Source organism: Hakea prostrata, chromosome 9 (genome assembly GCF_041222555.1).
Source record: "Hakea prostrata isolate BN-2017 chromosome 9, UWA_Hpros_2, whole genome shotgun sequence".
Taxonomy (NCBI): domain Eukaryota; kingdom Viridiplantae; phylum Streptophyta; class Magnoliopsida; order Proteales; family Proteaceae; genus Hakea; species Hakea prostrata.
In genome coordinates, this window is record NC_142608.1 from 59,986,017 (window position 1) to 60,011,363 (window position 25,347).

At 37.3% G+C, this 25,347-nt stretch overlaps 3 protein-coding genes across 3 annotated transcripts; all 3 read left to right on the forward strand.

Annotated features, from left to right (window-relative positions):
- The first annotated feature begins 366 nt into the window (after positions 1 to 366).
- On the forward strand, positions 367 to 13,557 carry LOC149005886 (alpha/beta-Hydrolases superfamily protein). The gene is made up of 11 exons (XM_089167996.1): positions 367 to 971; positions 1,704 to 1,795; positions 3,547 to 3,665; positions 6,645 to 6,780; positions 6,928 to 6,979; positions 8,020 to 8,120; positions 9,319 to 9,501; positions 9,878 to 10,035; positions 10,547 to 10,601; positions 11,581 to 11,634; positions 12,743 to 13,557. The coding sequence occupies exons 1-11, from the start codon at positions 734 to 736 to the stop codon at positions 13,154 to 13,156; spliced, it is 1,602 nt and encodes a 533-aa protein (XP_089024122.1). The 5' UTR covers positions 367 to 733; the 3' UTR covers positions 13,157 to 13,557.
- A 990-nt stretch (positions 13,558 to 14,547) lies between these two features.
- Positions 14,548 to 19,443, forward strand: LOC149005887 (ATP synthase F1 complex assembly factor). The gene is made up of 5 exons (XM_089135637.1): positions 14,548 to 14,798; positions 16,454 to 16,768; positions 17,406 to 17,485; positions 17,579 to 17,637; positions 18,694 to 19,443. The coding sequence occupies exons 2-5, from the start codon at positions 16,463 to 16,465 to the stop codon at positions 18,996 to 18,998; spliced, it is 750 nt and encodes a 249-aa protein (XP_088991763.1). The 5' UTR covers positions 14,548 to 14,798; positions 16,454 to 16,462; the 3' UTR covers positions 18,999 to 19,443.
- Positions 19,444 to 20,806: 1,363 nt separating this feature from the next.
- LOC149005888 (large ribosomal subunit protein eL27y) lies at positions 20,807 to 21,572 on the forward strand. The gene has a single exon (XM_089169476.1). It carries the CDS (start codon positions 20,883 to 20,885, stop codon positions 21,288 to 21,290), a length of 408 nt encoding a protein of 135 aa, XP_089025602.1. The 5' UTR covers positions 20,807 to 20,882; the 3' UTR covers positions 21,291 to 21,572.
- Positions 21,573 to 25,347: the final 3,775 nt, after the last annotated feature.

The window sequence follows — 25,347 nt, forward strand, 5'->3', positions numbered from 1 at the left end:
TCCCCTGATGGTCATACAACCACAAATTACATGGAGCCTACAAGTAAAAAATAATAAAACATTTAAAATAATAGATCCCATCATCCTACCTAGTAGGCCCCCTGTGATTCGTGGTCAATAGTTGTTAAGGGAGCAAAGAGTGATTCTTGTTGGGAGAGACAATCCGGACTCTATCACCTCTTGGTTGTGGCCTTGTGGGAGCCCTATATGTTATTCTGAATTTCCGTTGCTTTTTCACTACAAATATCGTACATTGAGATCCAACATGGGTCCCACCTCTAAATTATCTTATCTGGGATTCATACGTGGTCTTCCTTATCTTTGCCACCGCATACGAGGCTACCGTCAGCGTGACATTCTAATCGAAATATTGCCTGGTTGGGATATCCTAAATTTAGGCGTCTCACTCGGTTTCCGTTGACGCCATTACGGTAATACAATCTTTCGCTGTTGCTTCCACTGCACGGTCTGTTCCGAAAACCGCAACACCCATTAGAGAACCCTAGAAGTCGATCGTTTCCCCATCTCCTCTGCAAGTTCTGAATCAATTGCAGCTTAAGCTCTGCAAAATCTTGTATATACTTTCTTTTTCCTTTATCATTAATTTATTTATTTTTTGGGGGTGGGGAACCAGGACTATCGTTTCGACTTTCTGCAGCTCAGAACTTGTTGGTTTCGGTTCACTAAATCTTCTGGAGGATTTTAGGGTTCTCGGTGTTGCGGTGTTGTGGATATGGCAGTCCTTTTGGAGGACATAATTCGGTCGGTGGAGATGTGGTTGAGGATTAAGAAGCAGCCAGAGCCATACATTAACCCTGATCTCGATCCTGTTTTGCTCGTGCCCGGGATTGGTGGTTCGATTCTTAACGCCGTAGATGAAAATGGTAAAGAAGACCGTGTCTGGGTTCGACTTCTTAATGCTGACTACACGTTGCGGACGAAGTTATGGTCTCGTTTTAATCCTTCTACAGGTATGATTTTATTTCAGAGCGTTCTACTTTAGAGGAGTCAGTTTTTGTTTTCCCCATTAAAAACGTCAACTTTGTGTTTTTGTCTCTAAATTCATACTCTGAACATTAGAAACAGAGAAGTGTTTATACTTGCCAGAGGCCCCAATTAGGTAAGACAGACAACCCTTGGAGAAATGAGAACAAAATTAACAAGTGAACAAGATGATTCATAAGCAAACCCATCCTTCAAATTAAGGCTTGAAATTTCCCCCTTATAGCAATTATATAAAGCAGTCTTACTTAAAAAAATATCAAAATATGGTCAAGATGGTTCATAGGCAAACCCATCCTTTAAATTGAGTCCCGAAATAAAGTATCATGTAGACCGTGCGTCTACCAGCAGTCCAGCCTAAGGAATCCATTTCAAAATAACTCATGGCCTGATAAGCAACTAAGTGACACCTATGGTATCCTGGTTTGGTTTGGTCCAATTGTGATCTAAAGATGGCTATATGATGTACCAACCCATCAGAGAATTACCTGATATAAAGAAATGTTCACATATTTCCTTGAAGATGGACCCTGATTCTTCTTAATTTGTGTGATTCAGCTACGGATTTTTTTCTTCTGTCCCTCATTTACGTTGTGAGAGTCCAGCAGAGCTTACCTTGTCTTCTTTGTTCACTTTTCTCCTTTGGAAATTTGGAAATACATTGCTAATTGTGAAAAATCTTTATGAATTCTATGTAACAGGTCAAACAGTGTCATTGGATACAAAAACAAATATTGTGGTGCCTGAAGGCAGATATGGATTGGAAGCAATTGATGTCTTGGACCCAGACATGGTATTATGCTCTCTTTATGTATACTTCATTGAAACATCTTACAATTGAGAGGAGAAGATACGTCTATTTCTTTCCCTGATATTTGCACTTCTGTTATATTCAAGAGAAGTGGTCGTTGACATCATATTGCATTTACATTTCTATGCAAATTGTGAGCTTAGAGAGTGAAACAAGCAATTTCTGGGATTAGAATTATGTCTCCTCTATTCCACCTGAGCATGAAGCGATGCATGTTATGTATGATATAAACATTTCATTATTCTTTAGTTCTTACTAGCAGTTATTTCTCAGGAATTATAGTTTCTTTTCCATACTTCTCAGAAATGGGATGGGATTTATTTTGGTGACCATAGATCAGGGTGTCATAGAGTGAGACTTGTTTTTAGGTTATGTGCATTTGGATAGAACAGCATTATTGACAACAGAGAGTAGTCCTGGACCCATTTAGTCATAGGTTCCCTTAGTTGTACATATCTATAGATATATGAAAATTCATACAGCTGCAGACAAATGCAATCTAAAAAATACATCACCCCCCCCCCCCCCCCAAAAAAAAAAAAAAAAAAAAAAAAAGAAGAAGAAGAAAAAAGAAAAGAAAAAGAAAAGAAAAAGAAAAAATGAGAACAAAAAACTGAGGAAATGACTTCATCTCGGTTTTGAGGATAGTAATAGCAAACAAAGCTAGAAACAAGTAAAAACATACCCCAACTTCCCCTATTTGACTGATCTCAAAATCCAGACCCTGCGGTTTGTGGAGTCATCAAGTATTATGTATACAGCATGCATTTGGGGGTTGGTTACATACATGACAGGGAGAAATGTGAGATGGAATATCATACAGGAATTTGTGTGTGTGTGTGTGATAGAATCATGTGACCAGCTACTCATGTTGACTAATCCAAGCACTTTCTATTTCAAATCTATTCTTTTTGTTGGGTACATGCATGTGGATAAAGAGAAGAATGAAGTCTTTTAACTAGACTCTTCTGAAAGTCACTTGTCATTTGCTCTGTTTCTGTATGTGAACTCACTTGTGAAGTTGTAATCAAGCTTTATATATTTATCTCCCATGTGATTTATCCTAAGCTTAAATAAAAAAATAAGATACAAAACTACAAACTAACCACCAGCCCTTATTATACCAGAACCTAGGTTGGGTCCCAGGTTGGGTTTTAAACCCAGTCATGCTGGTCCAACCAGTCGAGTGCTATTATATTAATTGAAAATAACTCAACTTTGTTGCGTTTAGATAAGGACCAAGGAGGCTATATTAGTCAACTTGTTGGAGAATATGATCTTACTATCTTGTTGAGCATAATCTCCAGGAGATCTTCAGTGAAAAGAAACTTCATTCAGTAGTTGCTGTGCTTGAAAGAGTAGAGATTTGCATTCCTGCATTGTTGTGCTTTCTTATCAAAGCAAACATAAGAAAATAAGAGACATAAAGACTAACAACTGCTACTAGCCCTTAATAGACCACAAACCTGGGTTGGGCCAGTTTTCTGGGTATTTGGATTTCCAAAGCCGGTCATGCTGGTCCTGCCAGTTCAGTAATGAATACTACTGTGTCCCCTTGAACCATTTTCCTTTGTGGAAGGTGCAAATATGATTCCCTCTGTGAAAAAAAAACATCTGAAGCATCTTAGTTTCTGAGGAGGACAAGGGACATGTTTATTGCATTGGACTAAAGTGTCCATACCTTTCTGGGACAGTTTAAAAACGACTGCTAAATGTTGTTATCAATGATGCAGGTCATTGGACGTGATTCTTTATTTTATTACCATGACATGATAGAGGAAATGATCAAGTGGGGTTTTCAGGAAGGCAAGACTCTTTTTGGGTTCGGTTATGATTTCCGCCAGAGCAATAGGTGTGTGCTACTTCTTTGGTTATGAGTATGATTATTGTATCACCTGCAACAAGTTACTTTTCTGGTTTTGTTAGGATTTGCCTGTCTATTCTTGCCACTGTATCCATGTCTGTAGACTCTGTACTAGTATTATTGTATCACTTGCAACAAGTTACTTCTCTGGTTTTGTTAGGATTTGCCTACATATTCTTGCCGCTCTATCCATGTCTGTGAGCCTCGTACTAGTATTATTGTACCACTTGCAACAAGTTACTTCTCTGGTTTTGTTAGGATTTGCCTACATATTCTTGCCACTCTATCCATGTTTGTAGACTCTGTACTTGTCCTATAGTCAGTTTTCTCTCCTAGAATCAAGCTAGCTATCTGATTAGATTCTTATGGTAGCCATTCCTTCTAAAATGATTCCCCCAACACCCATCCTGCTGATGAGGTGCCATTTTGGGAATTAACACTAGACCTGTAAACGGATCGGATTTGGCTTGGATACACCAATATTCGAATCTGAATCTAATTAGCAAAACTGCTATCCGTTTCCGAATCTGAATTTGAAACTTTCTATCATATTATTGATTGGTGACTGCCATTTTTTTAAAAAAAAATTCCAACTACCAGTTTCCGATTCAGATTTTCAGCCTCTTTTAAGAGAAAGAATGTTTAATACTTTACTCTAACCGGATAATTTCGATTTCGATTTCTGATTATCTGGTTACCGATTACTAGATTCCAACCAAGGAAGAAAATTGGACCGAAACCGGAATTTCGACATTGCAAAAGGCCGAAATTTTGATGTTTCGGTTGAAATTGGACACTTTTTTTTTCGAAATTGAAACTTCAATTTCGGGCCTCATATGGACTCAAAATGATCTGTATTCTTGCATACTCCCTATTTCAAGCATAATAAACTCAATGGAATTAGTATTTTGCCAAAAAAAAAAAAACCATTACTAACAAATGACTAGTTCCGACAAGTGCAAACTGTATTGCCGGCTTAGAATCGATACATGAATTGTTTGGTAGAATGGTTACATATACAACAAGTGAACAAAATAAAATGACCGACTAGATCAAATTATGGTGTCTCACATATATTAAGTTGAAGCCTATATATCTTATATACATAAAATAAAAATATGTAATTTTAGAAAATAATTATTAAAATCAGAAAATGAAAAAATGGTAGCAAATAATAAAAAGTAACAAAACACAATCATAGATTATAGTCCTAGGCTGAACATATATTAATTTTAAGGCAATATAAGATCATTTAAGGCATGAACGAAACAAAAATAAAAAAAGGGGAAGTTTGTAATTGTTGGGTATGGCTTATGCTTCACATTCTATGGTTGTTGGAATTTTCTTTGTAGTTGTTGTGGCTTAGGAGGTGTTTGGAGGCAAAAAAATGAACAAAAGAGGTGTTTGAAGGCAAAGGAGTTGTGAAAATTAGGTGAAAATGGGATAGAAATCAACAAAAACTAAGAAAAAACAAGTTGGAATGTTTGAAATTTTGGTCGAAATTTGACACTTTTCCTAAATAATTGGAAATTCGTTTCATTTTTGAGAAAATACAAACATTTCGACCGAAATTTCAACAATTTTGGTCGAATTTTCTTCTATAATTCCAACTTGATTCTCATCTCTTTCAAAGGAAAAAAAAATGTTGAATACTTTACTGTATCTGGATAAATTTTTATCTGGATATTATCCGATAAGAAAAATGTTGAATACTTTATTGTATATGGATTTTATGCAATAAGCAATTATCCGAATCTGATTCCGGTTGCTTATCGACGGATACAAATATTTTTCGGTAAGAAAAATTCCAGATATGGACACCCTTAAATGAATACGAATGCGAATTCGGAGGCAGATTTCAGCCATCCATTACATGTCTAATTAACACTAATTAGGAGTTAAGCCTTGCCCCAATCCAAATCTATTGTGATATTTAATCTTTCTAGCACATACAGCTATCTTTGGGAATCCACATTGGTGCTGAACTGCTTAGTGGATTGCAGAACCCACAAGTAACATGGTCACAATATAACCACTCCTATTAATCCTAAAGTTTTGTATGGCAGAAAAATGTCATTTTCTTGCTTTTGCACTATCAGGTATTAAACCAAATTGAGATTCCTTGGGCAAAACTTCTTGTTTTCTCTAGTTGTCAATCAGAATATTTTTGAAAGGGATTGAAGATGCATGAAAACCACTATTCTTAATAGATTACCCTTTTGGTCAAAGAATTGAACCTCATAATATCAAATTGTAATAAGAATTTTATAATTCTCAGTATAGTCATCACCCCATGGGGTAGCTCAATTGGAAAATACCAGTGCCTCATTATTAAGAGGACATGGTCCAAATCTCCTAGGTTACCTGTCCGAGGAAAAGTATGGTCATCATTTCAAAGTGATAATTCTCACTACAAGAATATTCAAGACTTATCCTAACTTAATGAGGCTGGCTACATGGATTCAAAAGACAAGCAATGGATTATAAGTGATAATTTCACCCTTGGATATCAATAAATCTGGTTGTTGGAAATCTAGAGTGATAACTTCACTTGATGTGGATAATGGATGTACTGGTGAAGTTTGAGAAGCCTTGTCTTCATTTTAAGTGTAGATTAAAATCTGAAAAAAAAAATTACTTGTAAATTCAAGCACAAAGTCCAATTACATCGAGGAACAATGCTAAAAATCGTTAACTGGGAACAAGAGACTAGTTACCTTACGAACTAAAAGAGAGAAGGTTTTGATATCACAAAACCTATGCTGTAAGGTTTATCAAGTATGACCTTGAATAGAGCTTTTTGGAGGCAAGGATCCTTATAGCTAACCCCATATAGTTGGGATAATGCTGAGTTACTTTTGTTATGAAGCAAGTGTGCATGGCTGTATGTGTGTGTTTACTTTCTTATCTCATATTTGGCTTATAGTACACTTGATACTGTTGTTTTACTCTTTATCTTTCTTTCAGGTTTCAGGGAGCAATGGAACGCTTTGCTGCAAAACTAGAATCAGCGTACACCGCTTCAGGGGGCAAAAAACTAAACATTATAACTCATTCCATGGGAGGTTTATTAGTTAAATGTTTCATGTGTCTGCACAGTGATGTAAGATTTATGTTCTAGCATCTCATAATTTGATCTGTTTCTATATTATTTTTTCTTTTATATGGTATTTTTAATTGCAACCTGTAATCATTTGGTGCCTATAGTATATCCAGAAGTTTTGATTCATTACTTAAATATTGTTCTCAGGTTTTTGAGAAGTATGTGAAGAATTGGATTGCGATTGCTGCACCATTCCAGGGTAAGTAACCTTGATAATTTGTTATAAGGTGCTGTTGATAGAATTGGATGTCTGACATGTTATCTTCAAGTTTTTTGATATGTTGATTGAACTCTACTGCAAAGATATTCCATGCTGTTCAAATCTTCAAGGTACATTAGGGGCCCCCTCCATGCAAAGGAAAAGAAAAGGATACGTTAGATGCAAACGTGGTGGACTTTATTATATCTCTTTGATGAGTACTTTCTGGCAATGTGGTGTGCTAACAATGTGGGAATACTGATACAGATTATATCTTCCACGTGGTTGGTGGTTTTGTTCTTTTGCATCATGATGTGGATCCTGCTGTTATAGATGGTTTTGCCCCTGCCACTCCCACTTGACCTTGAGATTGTTGATCTAGACAGTGCCCCATCCATGTTGAAAAGTACTAGTTAACAAAAACATGTGGCTGATCATCAGCCATGTAGAGAGGTTCCTGTCAATTAAATTGCCCTCTAGATTGGTAATGTTTAGACTCTAGATCCCCTTCTACTCTACACTTGAACTTCTCCCCGTTATTGCCGGCTAGTGAAGTTTCAAAGTTCTGGCAAAAGGAAATTTTCTTCGTTGCCCTTATTGGGGATCTTTTCTACTTCTCAAACCTGATAAGTTTGTCCATTGGATAGATGGGGTGCTCTCTGGCTATGTCACTTGTGAATTTTGGTTTGCCAATGGACCAACATTTATGGAGTTTTCCTTGTTATTCTATGGTTGCTATTGTTCAAGCAGTGTAAGAAAGAACACCATGCGGACAATGTGTCCACCAATGTTTAGTGGGAACCATTCTTTCATGTAACATTTATATGAGGGGCATTATGGGAGGAATTTCGTAGAGGGAACCCCATTCCCTTAGTTCAGAAAGGTGTATATTTCTTTAGATAGTACCATGAATCTTTGTTTCCATCTCGTGCTTTTAAATGTCTCTTCTAATGTGTTCTTGATTCTTGATTTTAACCAAACCTATATATATATATTTTGAAGCAAGAATGTTCAAATCTAATACAATCATTCATGAGCAGGGTGCACTGGTTATGTCACATCCACCCTCTTGAATGGGATGTCATTTGTTGAAGGGTGGGAACAGAATTTTTTCATATCAAAATGGAGCATGCACCAGCTGGTATTGACTGTTCTATTCGCATTTTAAAAGATTCTTACTTGGTTTTATACTCCTCTGCTGGAATATCTTGCATTTTTACTAGGGTGTGTTTGGTTTTGTTTTCCTTGGATATATAAACAAAACACACATTTTAGTTATCTGCTGGAGTATATTCTCTTAAATTTTGATGTCAGCGTAAATTTTTTTTTTTGGTTTTGGACTTTTTAAGTGCATACATGGATGCATCTTTGTGGTGAATTAGTGTACTTACAGTGGTGAACTGGATCTCCCCTTAGGGATTAGAAAGAATGAATGCCTTTGAAGAAAAAGTGCCATTTGGAAGATTTTTTTGTTTTTGTTTTGCCATCTCATAGATGCCATGGTGGAAGTCTGAGTTGAAAGTTTTAAGGTTTCCTTTTGTAACGTTTATTTGATCTTTCTTTCTGGCTTCCAAGAGTTTCAGTGAAGAAAAATACAATGTTTAGGCAGGTAAGATATGAATTTATAAATTGACATGCTTTATTTTGTGTATTTGTGATGTCCCACAATGACTTTTGGTACATAACAGATGAATTTATAAATTGACATGCTTTATTTTGTATTTTCCTGATATCCCTATTTACACATTTGGCTTCCCTCAGTTGTTCTCTTTAATATTGTAGCACCGATGCATATATGATGATGGATTTGAATAATCAGACTGCTATAGTAAGAAAAAGAGTCTTATGGTCTAAGATATATTTGATTTTTTGGGTAGTTAATGACCATTACCCAGTGATACACTTTGTTGTTTCCTGATTCCCCCTTTATTTGAGCCCCTGACAATTTTTGGTGGCATAGAAGCTCTTTAAGTGTCCATGCCCCAAATAGCTTCTTATTTTGTTCATTGTCTTCAGTCAACTTTTTCTTTCACATGCTTTGCAACTCTTCCCTTGGTTTTTGCTGTTTGTTCTTAAAGTGTCCCATGCAAAAGCACATTTGATATTTCAACATTATAGTGTTTTAACATTTTTCAAGGGGCTGCTGCTGATGCTGAGCCATGTACTTCGTCCATGCACTGATGTAGAAACTTTAGATTGTTGTCATAAGCTGCTATTTTTTGGGTCGAATTGTCCTAAGCCTATCTATAGTGGACTACTAATCATGGTTGGTTGTTGAGGTCATGTTAAAATTTTCCAATAATGTTACGATTTCATCTCTAACTAGCTTTGTTTTTCAGCTGATTGAATGTCCTTCAATATATGAATTGCTGGCTTGTCCAAATTTCAATTGGCAAAATGTTCCCTTATTAAAAGTATGGAGAGAAAAGCAGGATGATGATGGTAAACCAACTGTTGTGTGTGAATCATTTGAACCAATGGAAGCATTATCAATAATGGAGAAAGCTCTTTCAAGTAACACGGTGAGTAATGGTCCTCTCTCATGTCCCCAACAGCTTTATTGTGGATCAGATGCATTTCCCAATTTTATGGTGGTAGGATTTTCTGGTCTGGATAACAACAATGATAACAAAGCCATGCAGATCATGCTTCCTAACGTACTGGGAGTTAGCCTGCATTTATAAATTATAATTACAATTCCGGGAATTTTCTAGGATGTTGATTAATTCTGAGTTGAGAATGATACTGCCTGAAATGTATGCAGTGGTGGTTCCCAAATCATTATTGTGGATGGTTTCGGTGAACATTTTTTCATGTCCTACATTTGGCAGGACAGTCTTTGGTAAATATGTATGTCGATCTGTTGATGTCATTAATCTAAATTGCTGCCATGATCAGGTTCATTATGATGGAGTGGATATTCCGCTCCCATTCAACCTCGAGATCTTGAAATGGGTTAATGAGACTCGAAACATCATGTCACGTGCTAAGCTTCCCCAAGGAATCAAGTTCTACAACATATATGGTATCGGTTGCGAAACACCTCACTGTGTTAGGTAATGTTTGCCTTTGCTTTCTTTTGTAATGTGATACTTAGTCATATATTGGCCTTCAATTTGGTATTTAGAAGAGCTTACATGTGGTTATGCTTGTGAGGGAAGTTTCATAATGGAGAAAATAATTTGAACTAATTTATGGAGTTGAAGACTAGGTCTGAAACTCAGATCTGGCTTGAACTTTCTTCCGTACTCATAGATTAAATACTATTGCGTTGCTGAGCCTTGGCCTTTAACTTAGACTAGGAACTGGCTGCAGCCAATCTAATTTAAGGATCATTTGGTTTGGCCCCATGTCTAGCTGTTTCAAAGTTAACACTGTAATTCATTGGGTTTCTCTGAAAGTTGAATTATTGTAAATTTTTAGTTACTAGCTATTGTAACTGTATTTGTCTATGAGTCCGAATTGGATTTGAGCTTGATGCAAAGTAGTCCACGAAGATATTGTCATGTTTTTGTTGAACATGTTTTTCAAGATTGTTCATGACTGGCTAATGTTTCTGTACTGAAGCTATGGGAGCAAGGAAAACCCTGTTACGGACCTTCAGCAAGTGCCTTTTTTCCAGGTAAGGACCACCTTCTGATAATTTGTTCTCAGTTGGATAATCTGTGTGACCAATATACATTGACAATATCTAAAAGAAACATTCATTAGCAACTATGATGTCATCTTATGGATTTTCTGATTTCCCCTTTGTTGATGTTTCATTTTCATACCAAAAAAATGGCTTTTTAAATCAGTTTATTGCACATGCGGAAAAACGGTTACCCTAAACTACCTAAAGAGGTTATATTTTATCATAATTTGGCAGAGTTGGATGGTTAGGGTAGGTGGATTGGTGTTAGGAAGGACCCCATGCTCATCTTAGTCGTAGTGGTCAAATTTCAGCCTAGAACAAGTACTTAAAGTAGAGTTAAGAAGAATTGATTTTAGCAAGTCATTTAAAAGTGAACTTGGCATTCATCTTATTCTTGGTGATCAGATGTCAACCTGAAACAAGCACTCAAAGCATGAACTAAAGGAGGTGAGTTTAGAGCTTTGATGCTCCAAAATCTCATATGCTGGAAGGGAATCAAGCATACTTGTCAAGGCATAGCTGAGGCATCCAAGCACCTCAGCTAGATCCCCCCCCCCCTCTCTCTTCCCCTTGAATGCATAGGATCACCTAGCTGCTGATAAATACAGATTCTGTGATTGTTAGTCTCACTTTTAGGGCACCTTCCACTCAAATGGGCTGCAAGTTGACCAGTGAGATGGGTGTGTGGGTCCTCTACAGCATGGACCACTGATGGTTGTTGCTAGTGTTGAAGTCATGATGGGTAAGGGACACTATGGGAATCAGTTGGCTCATTGTTCATGTATAGAACCCTTCCAATATTTACATATGTCTGGTTTGTGCATACTTTCACACAGCACTCCCATTGACTAGATCCATCGTTGAATTACTAGCTTGTTAAATAATTATTTCATTCTATTTGCAGGACATCTGATATTAATTATTGTAGTGGGGTTGCTTTGTGATGTGGGTTTTTGTATTTTTTCAGGCTAATTTTACGTGCGTTGACGGTGATGGAACTGTTCCTGTGGAATCCGCCAAGGTGTGTTACTTGCTCCCTCGTTGATTTTTTTTTTTTTTTGGGGGGGCGGGGGCGGTGTGGTTTAATGGCTTGTCATGTCAAGCGAGTAGGAGCAACGTTTAAGATTCAAAGTTAAATACTTTTGTTTTGACTAATTGGTTAGAACGTCAGAGGATAATTCAGCCCCCACCTTTCGTGTACAATACTTAAGATTCCTCATTCATTGGTTTGCATGGATGATGTAGAATTGCTCAGTTCTTTACTAATGTTCCATTTTTTTTCCTTCTTTTTTTATGACCTTGGGAAAAATAGCTGCTTACTCTTAGTGCTCCATTCCACCCCCCACCCCCTGCCAAGCACGGTTGATTCAGCTTCTTTGAAGTACTTGTATAACAGCATTTTACGGGGTGGTGATTGGGACAATGATAGGAGCATCTACTGTCATCTCGTTCTCTTCACTCTCTGTTGCATATTGCCCTTTCCTCTGAGAGCATACTGAGGCTAATCATGTGAAATTGTAACAAGATTCAGCTCTTATTCTTCATCACTTAATGTATTCATGCTAAATCCTCAATATCTTCTTATCAGTTTTATTTCTTTCTTCTTTTTTTTTTTTGGGGGGGGGGGGGGTTAAGAGTTTTTCGTTGTCTGACAGATCTAAGGGATATCTTTAGACTGGTACATGTTTCTGCAACATTGCAGATTTATTTGAGCTATAGTTTGTGGACAGCTAGATGCCAGGTTATTTTCTGTTCACATGTCAAGTTTTGGTCAAAATGGAGTTGGGTCAAGTAAGAAATTAAGCTTTGGAATCTAGTGAAAAATTTATTAAGTAAAAGGAAATGGATTGCTAAAATACAGGGGGACTCACCTAAACATGGTAGGATATGTGGATGAATCTGAGTATGGCATTTGAAAATATGTCGTTTTCTACATATTCATGTGATCAAAATTATTACTTCAACCTTTTCGTGTAAGAAAACTTGATACTGTAGTCTTTTTTTTTTTTATAAGTAGAAGATACTCTGGTAAACCAGAAAGTTATATCTCAATGAAACCAAAAATGGTCTTCTGAACTGTATCTTACAAATTTCTAATGTGACATTGTCTTCTATTCCTTATTTTTCAGGCAGATGGACTCAATGCAGAGGCAAGGGTTGGAGTCACTGGCGATCACCGTGGGATAGTCTGTGAACGCCATATCTTTAGGATACTCAAGCATTGGCTAAAGGCTGGTGAACCAGACCCGTTCTACAACCCAATAAACGACTATGTGATCTTGCCAACAACCTTCGAGATGGAAGAGCACAGAGAGGAAGGCTTGCAGGTAGCTTCAGTCAGAGAAGAATGGGACATTGTTTCAGAACACCTGGATGTCAAATGTGATTCAGACGATAAGAAGCCTATGACTAGCTCGATATCAGTTTCGCATGTGGCAAAGGATCAGTCTTCACGAGCGGAGGCCCAAGTTACTGTTCACCCGCAAAACAAGGGAAAGCAGCATGTCGAACTACAAGCAGTAAGCGTGTCTGTGGGTGGCTAAGCTTACACGCATGGGAATTCACAGCAAACCCAGAAATGGGAACTCTGCTTCTTCAATAACTAAAAGTAGGGGTGTACATATGGATATGGTTTCCTGTTTCCCTTGTGTATATATCTCTGTTTTTGTGATTGTATGGTGTTCCAAGTGTGTTAAACTGCTACTCTTCCCTGAAGATGAATGCCATATTCATTCCCAATTGGAGTGTTGCAAATATATGTGCATAAGACTGATATCAGGTATATATGAACCATCAATAAAGACCGATCAAAATTGTCTGGCCTTCAAATAAGACTCCTTGTGTTATGCTTTGTCAGCCATTGAACGTCTAGAGTCCCTGATTTGTCTGAAAACGGTGCCAGGAGAGAAATAGAATCTGTCATGCAGATGCTATCAACACTGACATTGAACAACCTACTTTATCTCATTGAATGGATCTATGTATGTGTTTGATAATGTTTCCATTATAAGAGAGAAGTTCTAAGAGACAAGTTCTTATGCAAAACATTTTTTAGTGTGTTAAAAGATCGTTTTTTGCTTGGAAATAGATATTTGATAAATCATTTCTGAAAATATTTTTTTAACACTGTTAGAATAAGTTGGTGTTTGATAAACTCGTTATAAGGCTTCAATGGGATCAATTTTATCACTTCTGTTTCTATTCTCTAGTAAAAACATCTTTTTGATGTTCTACAGGCGTTTTTCAGACCTTTTTTTGGCCGGTTGGTTTTTAAATAACAGAAAAACGAATAATTTTAACAAACGCCTCTAACCCATTGCTTCCCAAAAACATCAAAAATGTTTTTTTAAGAATGTTATCAAATGCGCCCATGTGAACAATATGCTTATCCTTGTGGCTCTGTACTTGCGTTGTTCACTTGTTCTTGTGTTTGAATGGATTCTAAAAGGAATCCAACTCACAATACCCTACTTATTCTCTTGACTTTCTATGATGGTTTCAGTTGTATCAGGCTGCAATGTAGATTGTGTAAGCCATTAGAAGATAGCACTTAGATCTTGAGTTTATGGGCAATTATTAAAAGAGTTAAATGAATTACTAAAATCTGCTCCCAAATTCGCATTCACATCCGTTTAGTGATATCCGAATTCATCCAATTACTAATAGGATGCAAACATGGTATACTCCTATCTTGTTGATTATTACCTCATACACCAAAAAAAAAAGATTATTACAGTCCGATAAAATTATTCAATTAAATTACGTATTTGGATTTATTTTACTTATTTTTGTAATTTTTCACTTGAGATATGTGAATATTTTTCATTTGAAATAAAATGGTAAAATGTCAACAATTAGTATCCAATTTGTATATATGCCCATACTGTGTTAGGTGGGGTCGGTCTTCAGAAATGGACGGATATGGAACAAACGGTTTCATTCTATGAGTTTTTGTCTGTTAAATTTGTTGCTTTAATTTCAGCCATCAATTTAGCATTTTACAGGTGTCACGTCGTGGTGATGCACTGCTGTGCACGGGAAAGGGACTGCGGAAGGCACAAAGCTTGAAGGAGATAGTCGTCGGTTCCCGGCTCCGGCGACGACTGTTCCAGTTCCTGTCTCTCTCTCTCTCAGATATTCATATCGGCTTTGTCTAATCACAGAATTGAGTCTCACGCTTGAGAGGTAATTTAGTTCTTCATTTCTCGTTTTACATGTTGTCGGTTTGTCAACGTTTTCAATTCAAGATCAGTGTCATTGTTATGCGTGTTTTCGTGATTACTCATACAGTCATTCCTTAGTATCTTGAATTGAGAATATGAATTTAGGGGAAGATTTTGTTCTGTTGAAACTGGATTGGAACTTAGGGTTTTTTCCCTTGGAGGATTTCGTTTGTGCATAGTTCTTTTGTATCGTTATTTTGTTCTATTATCAGGGCCTTGTTATTTGATGAAATTTGCAATAGAGGATGCCTTTATGGGGTAGGGTTTCTTTATTCAAGGGTACGCTGGTAGCAGTGAACTTATAAGCTTTTGTCACCCAGTATAAAACCTGGCAATCTGATTTGGAGCAGCTGAAAACCTATGTAAATCTCTGCTGCATTCTTTCTTTGTCTGCTATCTTACACTCGATCTCTGAATCACAGACACTTGGAGAATTAGCCAATGTTGCAGTTGAAACCGAAGCTTGTGAACAAATTCCTGATCTTCTGTTCAGCCCCACCACATTTCTGCCACAGAAAAAGTCTAATCGTTACTCCTTCCTATCTTCCTTCCAAATTAAGATGACAAGAGTAGAGGTTCTTAATAGAACTCTCCAATCCTTTACCACATGGTTGTCAAGGCGACAAGGCGATAGAGTACAATGAAAATCAAGGCGACAGGTTGCCTTGACCCAATGGGCCTAGCACCTTTGACGGCCATGCTTTACCATCTTATACCAAATTCCTGTCCTAAAACTGCCTGCCTGTAAGTGCTTGCTCTCACATACTTTTGAAAACTAAAATCCTTTTCTTGATCATTTGATGTATTCCCCATTCTGGCTTCACACTGATTCTCCAAATTTACCTCCCTCATCATGTGCTTTGCTGGACTGCATCCAAAACCAGATTATAGATGGATGTCTGGATTGAGATAAGATCAATCGTATGCTGGTTACTCCCCTGATTGCAAAACTTGAATTACCTTGTTTCATCTCTTTGTGCTCTTGATCAATAGTTTAAACTTTGAAGGGAATGGGTGTGGGGCTGGAGGTGATCCTGATTCAGGGAGATATGCTACAGTTGTCAAGACCATGTGTAGGGTCAGGAAGAAATGTCCCCTTCACTCATCCCCCCACCCTCTTCTCCTTTCCAACTCCACCTTGCCCCTCTCACCACCACCACCCCTTGTCCCTATCCACAGTTCTGCTCCCTGAGTGCGCCAAGCTTCTCTATTTATATGATGTCAATCTATATTCAGAATTGGATTTTGAGTTGTTTTGCATTTACTAAACTTAGTATAAGCCTTGTTTTCAAGCAATCTCTCCCTTCCCATCCCCTCTCTTTCTTAAGGTGATTCATCTCAGAGGATTTCACTGTCATTTGAAAGTGATTCAAATTTTTTTGGATGAAAAAAGTTATTCAATTTACTTCCCAGTAATACGAAGGTCTTGCAATCCCATTACACTGTGACAAACCACTGTATTTAAACCACACAGAACATGCAGTTGAACGACAAAAACCCAGAATCAAATGCATCATCAGCTATCCGCATGATGCCTCTTTGTAGATAGCCTGAAAACTGGTATGAGTCGCTAATTTCTTGCAATAACGTGTGCCCTTTTTGCTCTCTTTTTTTCAGATTTGTAAAATGCAACGTGTATTAGCAAGAAGGTTGGGTTCTATAGCATGTTCAGTGGCTACCAGGTTAAAATGTAGCAGTCCTTTGATGCATGATGTCCCTTTTAGCAGCTTCTCTATGCAAACAAATCTACAGCAATTGCAGAAATTGGTGATGCCAGGTGATTTCCTGAAGTGGAGTTCACTAGGGTTCTGTCGAAATTCGAGATTTGCCACTGGGTATTCTCCTCTGAAAGTCAAGCCACTGGACTCAATCATGGATATTGAAAGGGCGAAGACTCGGTCACCTGAGGATCTCGTTTCAATCTGGGATGATGTAAGCCTTTAATTATTGGTATGGTATTTATTCATCAAAAAAGGGTATTGAAAAACCAGTCCAATATTTGATCTCGTAAAATCATTATGGAAGCTAGTCATTCAGTGGTGAATAGACTTTACTATTTTTTTATTTCTATGGCTCATCAACTCTTGAAAACCTGTCCAATATTCACCTCTTAAAATTACTTTTAAGGTTTCAGCGTATTGTGATGTTTAGACTTTAGTGAATGTGGTGATATTTAACTTATCTATACTAAGTGGGTTTTTCTTTCTTTCTTTCTCTCTCTCTTTTTTTTTTTTTTTTGGGGGGGGGGGTCGAATTTTTCTGATCTGACTAAGTAGTCATTAGTTATTAACATCTCCATTTGTTGAGAGATGATGCTATTACTCCATTAGCCCAGCTTCCATGAAACTGACTAATTTTTTTGTAATGCCCCATAACTGCAGAAGAAAAATTAATTTTAATAACTTTAATGACATGCATGTCAGTAGCATTCACTTCATTTACTTCTATTCTGCATGGAAAGTTTGCTTGATTTTGATTTGGAATGTTAGCAGCCTGAGAATTCATTCGAAACACTTGATCTCATGTTAAGTGTGGTTTATATTTTTTCTTGCTCCAATGATTTTATCAGTACCACTTGGGGAGAGGCCATATTGGTACGGCCATGAAAGCAAAATTGTATCATTTGATGGAACAAAGAGCAATTCCTTGGTAAACTACTTTTCTACTTTGTGTGTTCTGTTTTGTGTATTTGATTATTCTTTCACTATCTTATTGCTGTCAATGTCTGTTGTATTGTTTCAGTCAACATTTTGTCATTCCTCTGTGGAAAGGAAGTGGTTTTACAACTATGTTTATTCAAGGTTTGAACCCTATCCATTAACTTTGACCTGAGATAAATGTTGAAGTGACTACTTCGTTAATAGTTCGGACGTAATGTTTTGTTTTCCAGGGAATGTTGTTTGTTTCTGGAGAAGATTTAGTCAATGATAACCTGGAATTTGATTGCTCTGGATTATTTTGGTGTAGACCTAATAATTCAGAAATATTGTGGATCTTCCTTAAAATGCATAATATTTGATATATTTTCTGGTGTTAATAGGCATTTTGCTTGTATGGTCCTTGGTCAATTGCAGTAATGTTTCCTTGCAAAATCATCGTCTGCCAAGTTGGCTTCTTCCAATTTCTCTACCTGCTCTCTTCGTTTTTGGAGACCCTAAATCTTTCTGGAATTCAGACTGCATATCATGTTAGAATGATTTTGACACTTAAATTATCAACTGTTCCATGTTGTTGGATGTGACACTAAGGTGCTGAATATATTGATAATCTGATACAATTATTTGGGGTGTGCTCAAAATGGTGATAATGTTTGTCAATATTTAACCATATAGTTACTACTTATAAATACAACCACTCATCTTCATCCAGTCAACTGCCTAGGAGCATCTCATGTTAACTAGTGACCTGTTGGTTCCTGGTTAGTCTTTGTATCCCCCTCCTGCTGCAACTGGAAAAAAGAAAAGAAAGATATCCTATTGCATTAGTTTTCTTCATCGTTGTGATTGATTGTTTACGACCCTTACTTTTCTATTAACATCCAGCTGCATTAGTGTGCTTCATCTGTCATTGAATGCTTGCACCACTCAATTATTTCCATTCTCATCCAAAGAGTTTGATAAACTGGCTGAGTTATTCTAGTGTAGACTTATCAAAATTATCCCCAGAGATAGATAAAATTATCCTCTAGCATATTATCTTGTGTGTGGCTTCTTGCACAAACTCAACAGTGTTTGTATAGGAAAAAAATAATGTCTGTAGAACAACATAATAGTAATAACAACGAATGAGCTTTCCAATAAATAAATATTGAAATTTAGTTTTTTAGAGTTTTTACAGGATGCAAATTTTTTTTGCAGTGCAGTTGCCACACATACTTTTCACTGGTCTGGAGGATTACAAGGCGAGAGGGACTCAAGCAGCACCATACTTCACCGTGACTCATTACACTGAATTTGCCGAAAGCAAAGATCTGGTGCTTATGCATGGGGATGTGGTTTTCACCAGCAAGCTCAGTGATTCAGAAGCAAAGTGGCTTTTGGAGACCGCACATTCTTTCTATCTGAATGACAATAGGTACAAACTCGTCGAGAGGTTCAACAGAGAAACTCATGAATTTGAGTTTAATGATGTGCTGAAAGCATTGGAGATGCCCGTCGTGTGACATCAGTGAGCTGCATGGATCAATCCTTTGCTTCAGTAGATCTTTGGGATGAAATATTGTACACCCAAAGGCTTCTGCACACGACTTCATGTTTTAACTGGACTTACATGTTTGGAACTTTTGGCAATTGCAAATTGGCAGGATAATGATCATATGAGGCATCAAGCTTATAATGATCTGGTTATTTCGTATGTTTGTTCCCCATACAGGTTGAGTTCAGCCAAAGAGGTTCCACTCAGAAAATACTGGGGAAGGGCTGATCCCTTGCGAACAATTGTCCTCAAGGCTGTTCTGGGTGGTTTCAATCTAAGAACTATTCTTCATTGAATTCCTCTTCCCAGAATTTTCTCATTTGTAAAAGGAAAAAATATCAATAAAAAATATATTAACATAAAGGAATATATTTTTTGTTCATCCAGAAAAACAAAAGGGAATATATTTTCTGGCCTGGAGTTTGGTCTATATCAGTGCTTCATGTCTTTTATTTGGATAAACATAGGGAGTGCAGGTGTAGACCACACTCGGAGATAGAGAATAATTATACCACAAAGGAATGAATTTATTTTCTAATGTGATATTCAATTGGAAATGAAGCAATAAAAACCATCCATTGAGGATCCCTTTGATAATCTATAGTTAAAAAATAGTTCATGATGTTTTTTGTTTTGGAAACAAAAAGAATCAGTTAAAAATCATTTGATTAAGTTGTTTTTTTAGTTTTTTCAAGCATAAATATGAATTTGTGAAAATTTTTGATGAAAAAGATAAATTTATCTTTCAAAGCAAATGTTGGCCATAGGTTAGGTTTAAGTGAAATAGTTTCAGAGTGAGATATTAAACATAAGAATCATGTAAAATCCTGCTTTTATAAAATGTCTGTAAAAATGTTTATGTTTTTGGAAACATTTAAAATTGTTTCTAGTATTTTTCAAAGCAGAAATATTTGAGTGTGGATCATCTCTCTTGACGGGGAGCATTCTGTGCCCTCGTGACGGCTTTACAATCACAAATTATGTGGGGTCCTCCACAAGTAAAAAATAATAAAATATTAAAAAAAAAAACTCATCACCCTAATCCTGTGGGCCCCTTGAAATTTGTGGTCAATAGCCGTCGGGAGATGATTTCGACTCAAAATTATTTTTTTTGGGGGGGGGGGGGGTAGTGGTTATCAAATGGGTCCTGAATTTCTATTTGTTGTTGAATAAGTGTTCAAAAGTAGGTCTCTTTCTAGAATTGTGTTGAAGGGATGCAAAGATATGTTCATCGAGACCAAAGGATCCAAGAGGATCCCAACTCCTTTGTTCGGGGTTGAGAAAACAAATTCATGCCATTACATAAAAGTATAGGCCTTGCTGCGCCTTAGAGGTGGGTTTAAACCCTATGATCAACTCACATCTTTAGATGGAGATCCCCGACTTGAAGATGACTGCTATGACCTGGTAGTAGATGAGTCTGGATCATTGTTCTCTTGACACTTCTTTACCACAAAATTGATGTGAGATTTATATTTGAATAATAGTAAACAAATTTAGAGGTGACATCCCTGTGGGTTCTATATGGGCCCATTCAATATTATAGTGAAGAAGTGCCAAGGGCGTAGTATGTGCTCTCTCCTAAGGGGGAGTTGAGCCGGACTCTGTAGATCGGTCATGAGTTCAGCCCAGCCCAGCCCAGCCCGTTTCTAATTTACTCCAGGGTCTATTCGGTAATCTGTTACTCCAGGGTTACGGACCTACGGTGCGTTTGTCACTAACATCCGGCGCACTGTAGCGGCATATTGTAGCTTATAAATACATATTTCGGGACGAGTTCTAGAAACCCTAGCTTGAAGGTCCATTTCCTCAGCCACTGCGAGAGAAAGAGGGAGGGAGAACACCGGCGAAGATGGTGAAGTTTCTGAAACCTAACAAGGCCGTTGTGCTTCTGCAAGGTCGTTATGCAGGCCGTAAAGCTGTGATCGTTAGATCCTTCGACGATGGAGTTCGTGATCGTGCTTATGGTCACTGCTTGGTTGCTGGAATCGCCAAATACCCCAAGAAGGTGATTCGCAAAGACTCAGCAAAGAAGACTGCTAAGAAATCCCGTGTTAAGGCCTTCATCAAGTTGGTAAACTACAATCATATCATGCCGACCCGTTACACCCTCGATGTGGATCTAAAGGACGTCGTCACAGCCGATTGTCTCCAGTCTCGTGACAAGAAGGTCACCGCTGCTAAGGAGACCAAAGCTCGTCTTGAGGAGAGGTTCAAGACTGGGAAGAACAGGTGGTTCTTCACCAAGCTCAGGTTCTGAGGTGATTTTGATTTTGCTAGGGTCTAAATGGTGTAGGAATGTCTGAGATTTGGTTGGGTTTGAATCCCTCGACTCAACTCAATTTTAGAACTTTTTGAGACGCATTTTGTTTTTGTTTCGTTGTCCTTTTTTAAATGGGTATTTCCACCTGTTTTCTGCTCTGGATCATTTATAATTGTTGAGAGTTAGTACTGGATTATTGGCTTTATATTGCTTATCTTGTAGGTTTTTAATTGAGTAAAGAACAAATTAGAATCCAATTAATGTGTTTTGCGTGCGATATATTTGGGTTATCTCTTAGGGTTTTATCAAAAAAGTTAATATGGAATCAAGGTTATGCTGCACACTTGCCAGTTCTCAATGCCATTGTGTACTGCTTGCCAGTTATCAATGCCATTGTGTAAATTTTGGGTATATCTAATTCCTCTGAAATACCGTTCGGTGTTTCAGCTATGGAAGTATGTGGTATTCATTTGTTGTCACAAGGGTATTGTGATGTTGGGAGAGATTTGGAATTAGTCTTTGAAGTGGGATTTCATGTGGGTTTTGTTATGAATCCTTGAAGTGAGATTTCTTATTAGTAGGAGTGAGCCTTCTTATAGTAAAAGGATGGTGCAAATGGCTTTACATTCTGTTCTAGTAGCTTGGGTTGTTTTGAGCTGACAATGACCTTTGCCTGTTGCATCAAGTGATTCAGTTACATCTCTTTGTCAGACGTGATTAAGCATTGGCAGTCATTTTTTTGAATGTGAAATTCTTCTACCCATGTTTTAGTCATATTACCTCTCCATATGCTCATTTGTAGTTGTTAAGATATTATGGGCTGGGTAATTTAATTCTGAAATGTATCGATTTGACATAAGATAAATCTAAACCATAGCTGACTTCTTTGTTTCTAATTTAATCAATGGTTTAGGTGTTTGTTCTTGTTTCTCCTTCACTTTTCTTCTCATGAGAATTCGTGAACAGTATTTATCATTTGTTATATTTGAATCATTACCATGACAAGAAGTCAGTTATCTTTCACTGGGTTGACAAGAATTTGCAACTCTTGATTTGTTAAAGAGGAATTTGAGGTACCATTTACTTCAGTCACTTGTTATTGCACCCTAAGGTTATAACATCACAACGTACCTCTAGGATGAAGGTTTCCCACTTGTAGAGCAGAGTTCGGTTAATTCTTGGGTTCACAAAGCTATAGGTTTTAGTTATTAGGTTTTCAGACATAGTTGGAAAAATTTATCCTCCACCCATTCTGTGGAGGGTGGTTTCTTGACCATCTTAGGGTTCAGAAATGCTTATTTGGGATTAGTGTGTTTTCAAGATAGCCTCTTGGATGCTTTCTCCTGCAGCTTTCATGTAATTATTATTCTTTGTCTCAATGTTATGTTCTACCTTCTACTCTGATGTTGTGGCATTGATAATGATTATTATTGTGGTGTTCTTGGGTACATGAAACCGCCTATTTCTATGCCTATATTATCTCACCTAGTTTAGGATAAAGATTGCATAATGGTACAAGTTGGGATCCTTGTTGTACTCCCTCACTCCCCTCCGCCACACACATTTAGGAGAATGGTTTGCTTAGCCCTTGATAAGGTGGGCAATAAATGCCGATAGGTGGGCTTCCCTCCTAAACTTCTGGTGGACGGGTATGAGTGAAGCACAATCTTCTGTTGTGAATTTATCCCGTCCATTTCTTTATCAAAAATGGACCATCAATTTCCTCGTAGATGTATGACATGTGTTCCATCATCACATCAAATGGTTGAAATCCATTTATAAGTCACGTCAAAGACTTGTGATCAAATTTAAAAAAAAATGATGTCACTCCGTAACTAGTTCTCAACCTTTTGATGTGATGTTGGGACACATGTCACACATCTATGAGGAAATGGATGGTTCATTTTCTTGTCAGAAACGGTCCCGTCTGATAGAGGATCTGGATTTGGAAAGGTACTGTTTGTTTTGGAATTCCCTCTTCTACACGTGAACTGAAAATTTTCGAGAGTGGAAAATGAGCATATCCCTTTTTTTTTTTTTTTTCCTTTCCTTTTATGGGTGTTTGGTTTTGTTTTTTTGGGTGGGGGTGTTTATCAAGATGAATGAAAACCTTGTTTCAATTGAGGTATGCTAATTTGTGAGAGTCAGAACATGATAGTGGAGAAACGCAGTGATATATTCAAATCTTTTTTTTTTTGGGCCAAAAATATATTCAAATCACTTGCACTCAATTCACCAGCAGGAGCTAAATTGAGCTCTTCTGCCGCTGTGGAACCCAAAAGAACAATCCCCTAGCCGAGGATGTGTAGAAAATCCTCTGATCCTATATTGCTGATGGAAGCCTCCTCCCGGTAGTTTCACCACATAAAGCATGCTAATCTCCAACCTGTGCATTCGTCAAAATTACTGTTCTTGATAGATTCTTCCGGATGTCAAAATTACTGTTCTTGATAGATTCTTCTGGATTGGAAGCTGTAAATACCTAACAGAACTAATGGAATTCAATCCCAATGCTTCTGACCATTGGGTGTTCTTGGCAGCCATATTTCCCTTCGGTTGGTGAATTTTATACTCCTTTTGATTGTTTTTCACAATCTCACTGTTAGGAGGCAGTAAGACAGAAAAGACGAAGGAGATGAAAGGCTGAAGGAAGATTAATCTGTTCACCAGATATGATCAAGGAATGGAGGCCAAGGCTGAAGGTAGATTAATCTGTTCACTAGAGATGATGAAGGAATATAGGCCAGGGTTAGCTACGCAAGTGAGATTGAGAGAACCCTATCTATGGCCTCTATTCCTTCAGTCTCTTGTAAAGGAACATCCGAACATTAGTCCTGGCCTCTAATCCACCAGAAGGAAATGTCATCCTTGTTATCTTTGCCGTGGCCTCTATTCCGAATGAAATGTTATCCCTGTTATTTTTGCCATCTCCATCATTAACCTTTTTCGAGGAGATGATATTATGTTCTTTGACAACGAGGAGCAAGCGACTCTGAATCAAGGTTTAAAGTATCGGTATCGAGTATCATATCGGTCAGGTGATTTTAAGATACATATTGCTTTGTATCGTTCTGAGATACATATTGCTTTGTATCGTTCTGACTAATATATTTTAGTGTAATTGAATAGAGAGACTTATCGAGATGTATCGTATCAATTGGGTTAAATATGAATATGTATCGATTAGTATTGTATCGTTTTGTGGGATACTTTAAACCTTGTTTTAAATTGGGTTAGGGAGTCGAGAATGAGCTAGGGTTTTTTTTTGTAAATTTGAAAACTTGAAATCTTTAAATATAAAAGATAGAAATTATTATTATTATTTATTTATTTATTTTTTTTTTTTTGAATATGAGGTTCATCTAGGCCAGCTTGCTCGTACCGATTTACATTCTCAATAGAGTTTTTTTATATAAAGATAGAAATTATATTTTCTAGTAAAGCTTTGTACTTTTGTTTTATACTGTTGGATGTAAATTTGTACACGTGAAGCAATCATGACCGTTCGTATTTGGCTTAAATCGACTTGTGAGAACTTGGCATGATAGCACCTCCAAATTTCTAGGCTGTGCGATGTCTTTATCCAGAATTGGTTTTTTGTAATTGTATACCAAGGACACATTTCAATTGAAAAAGTAAAATGAATTCAATGGAGATTCTTGCTCCAAAATCTTCATGCTCCAGTTCATGAAGATTGTTGAAGAGATCAATAAATAAAGAAAATAAGTGAGAGTGGTCGCCTCCGATGGAGAAGTTAGATCTTAGATAACGTAAATGTTTAAAGAGATGAAGTCCTTGGGTAGGTGTAGAAGCTAATTCAGGCTTATGAAACGAGAGTCTAAGTGACCGTTTGTATAGTTGGAGCAAACCATGGGGACGGTTGATGCTGGCAGCTAGAAGACCACGTACGATTCCCGATGATTCTCATTGAAGGGATTAATACAAAGGGTTACCTTTGGTGCACTTGACAAGGTCGGTATAGGTCTTTGCAAAAGCTGACATCAAATGTGCCATGTCTTATTCTAAACTCTCGACAAGCCAGCGGGAAGCAGTT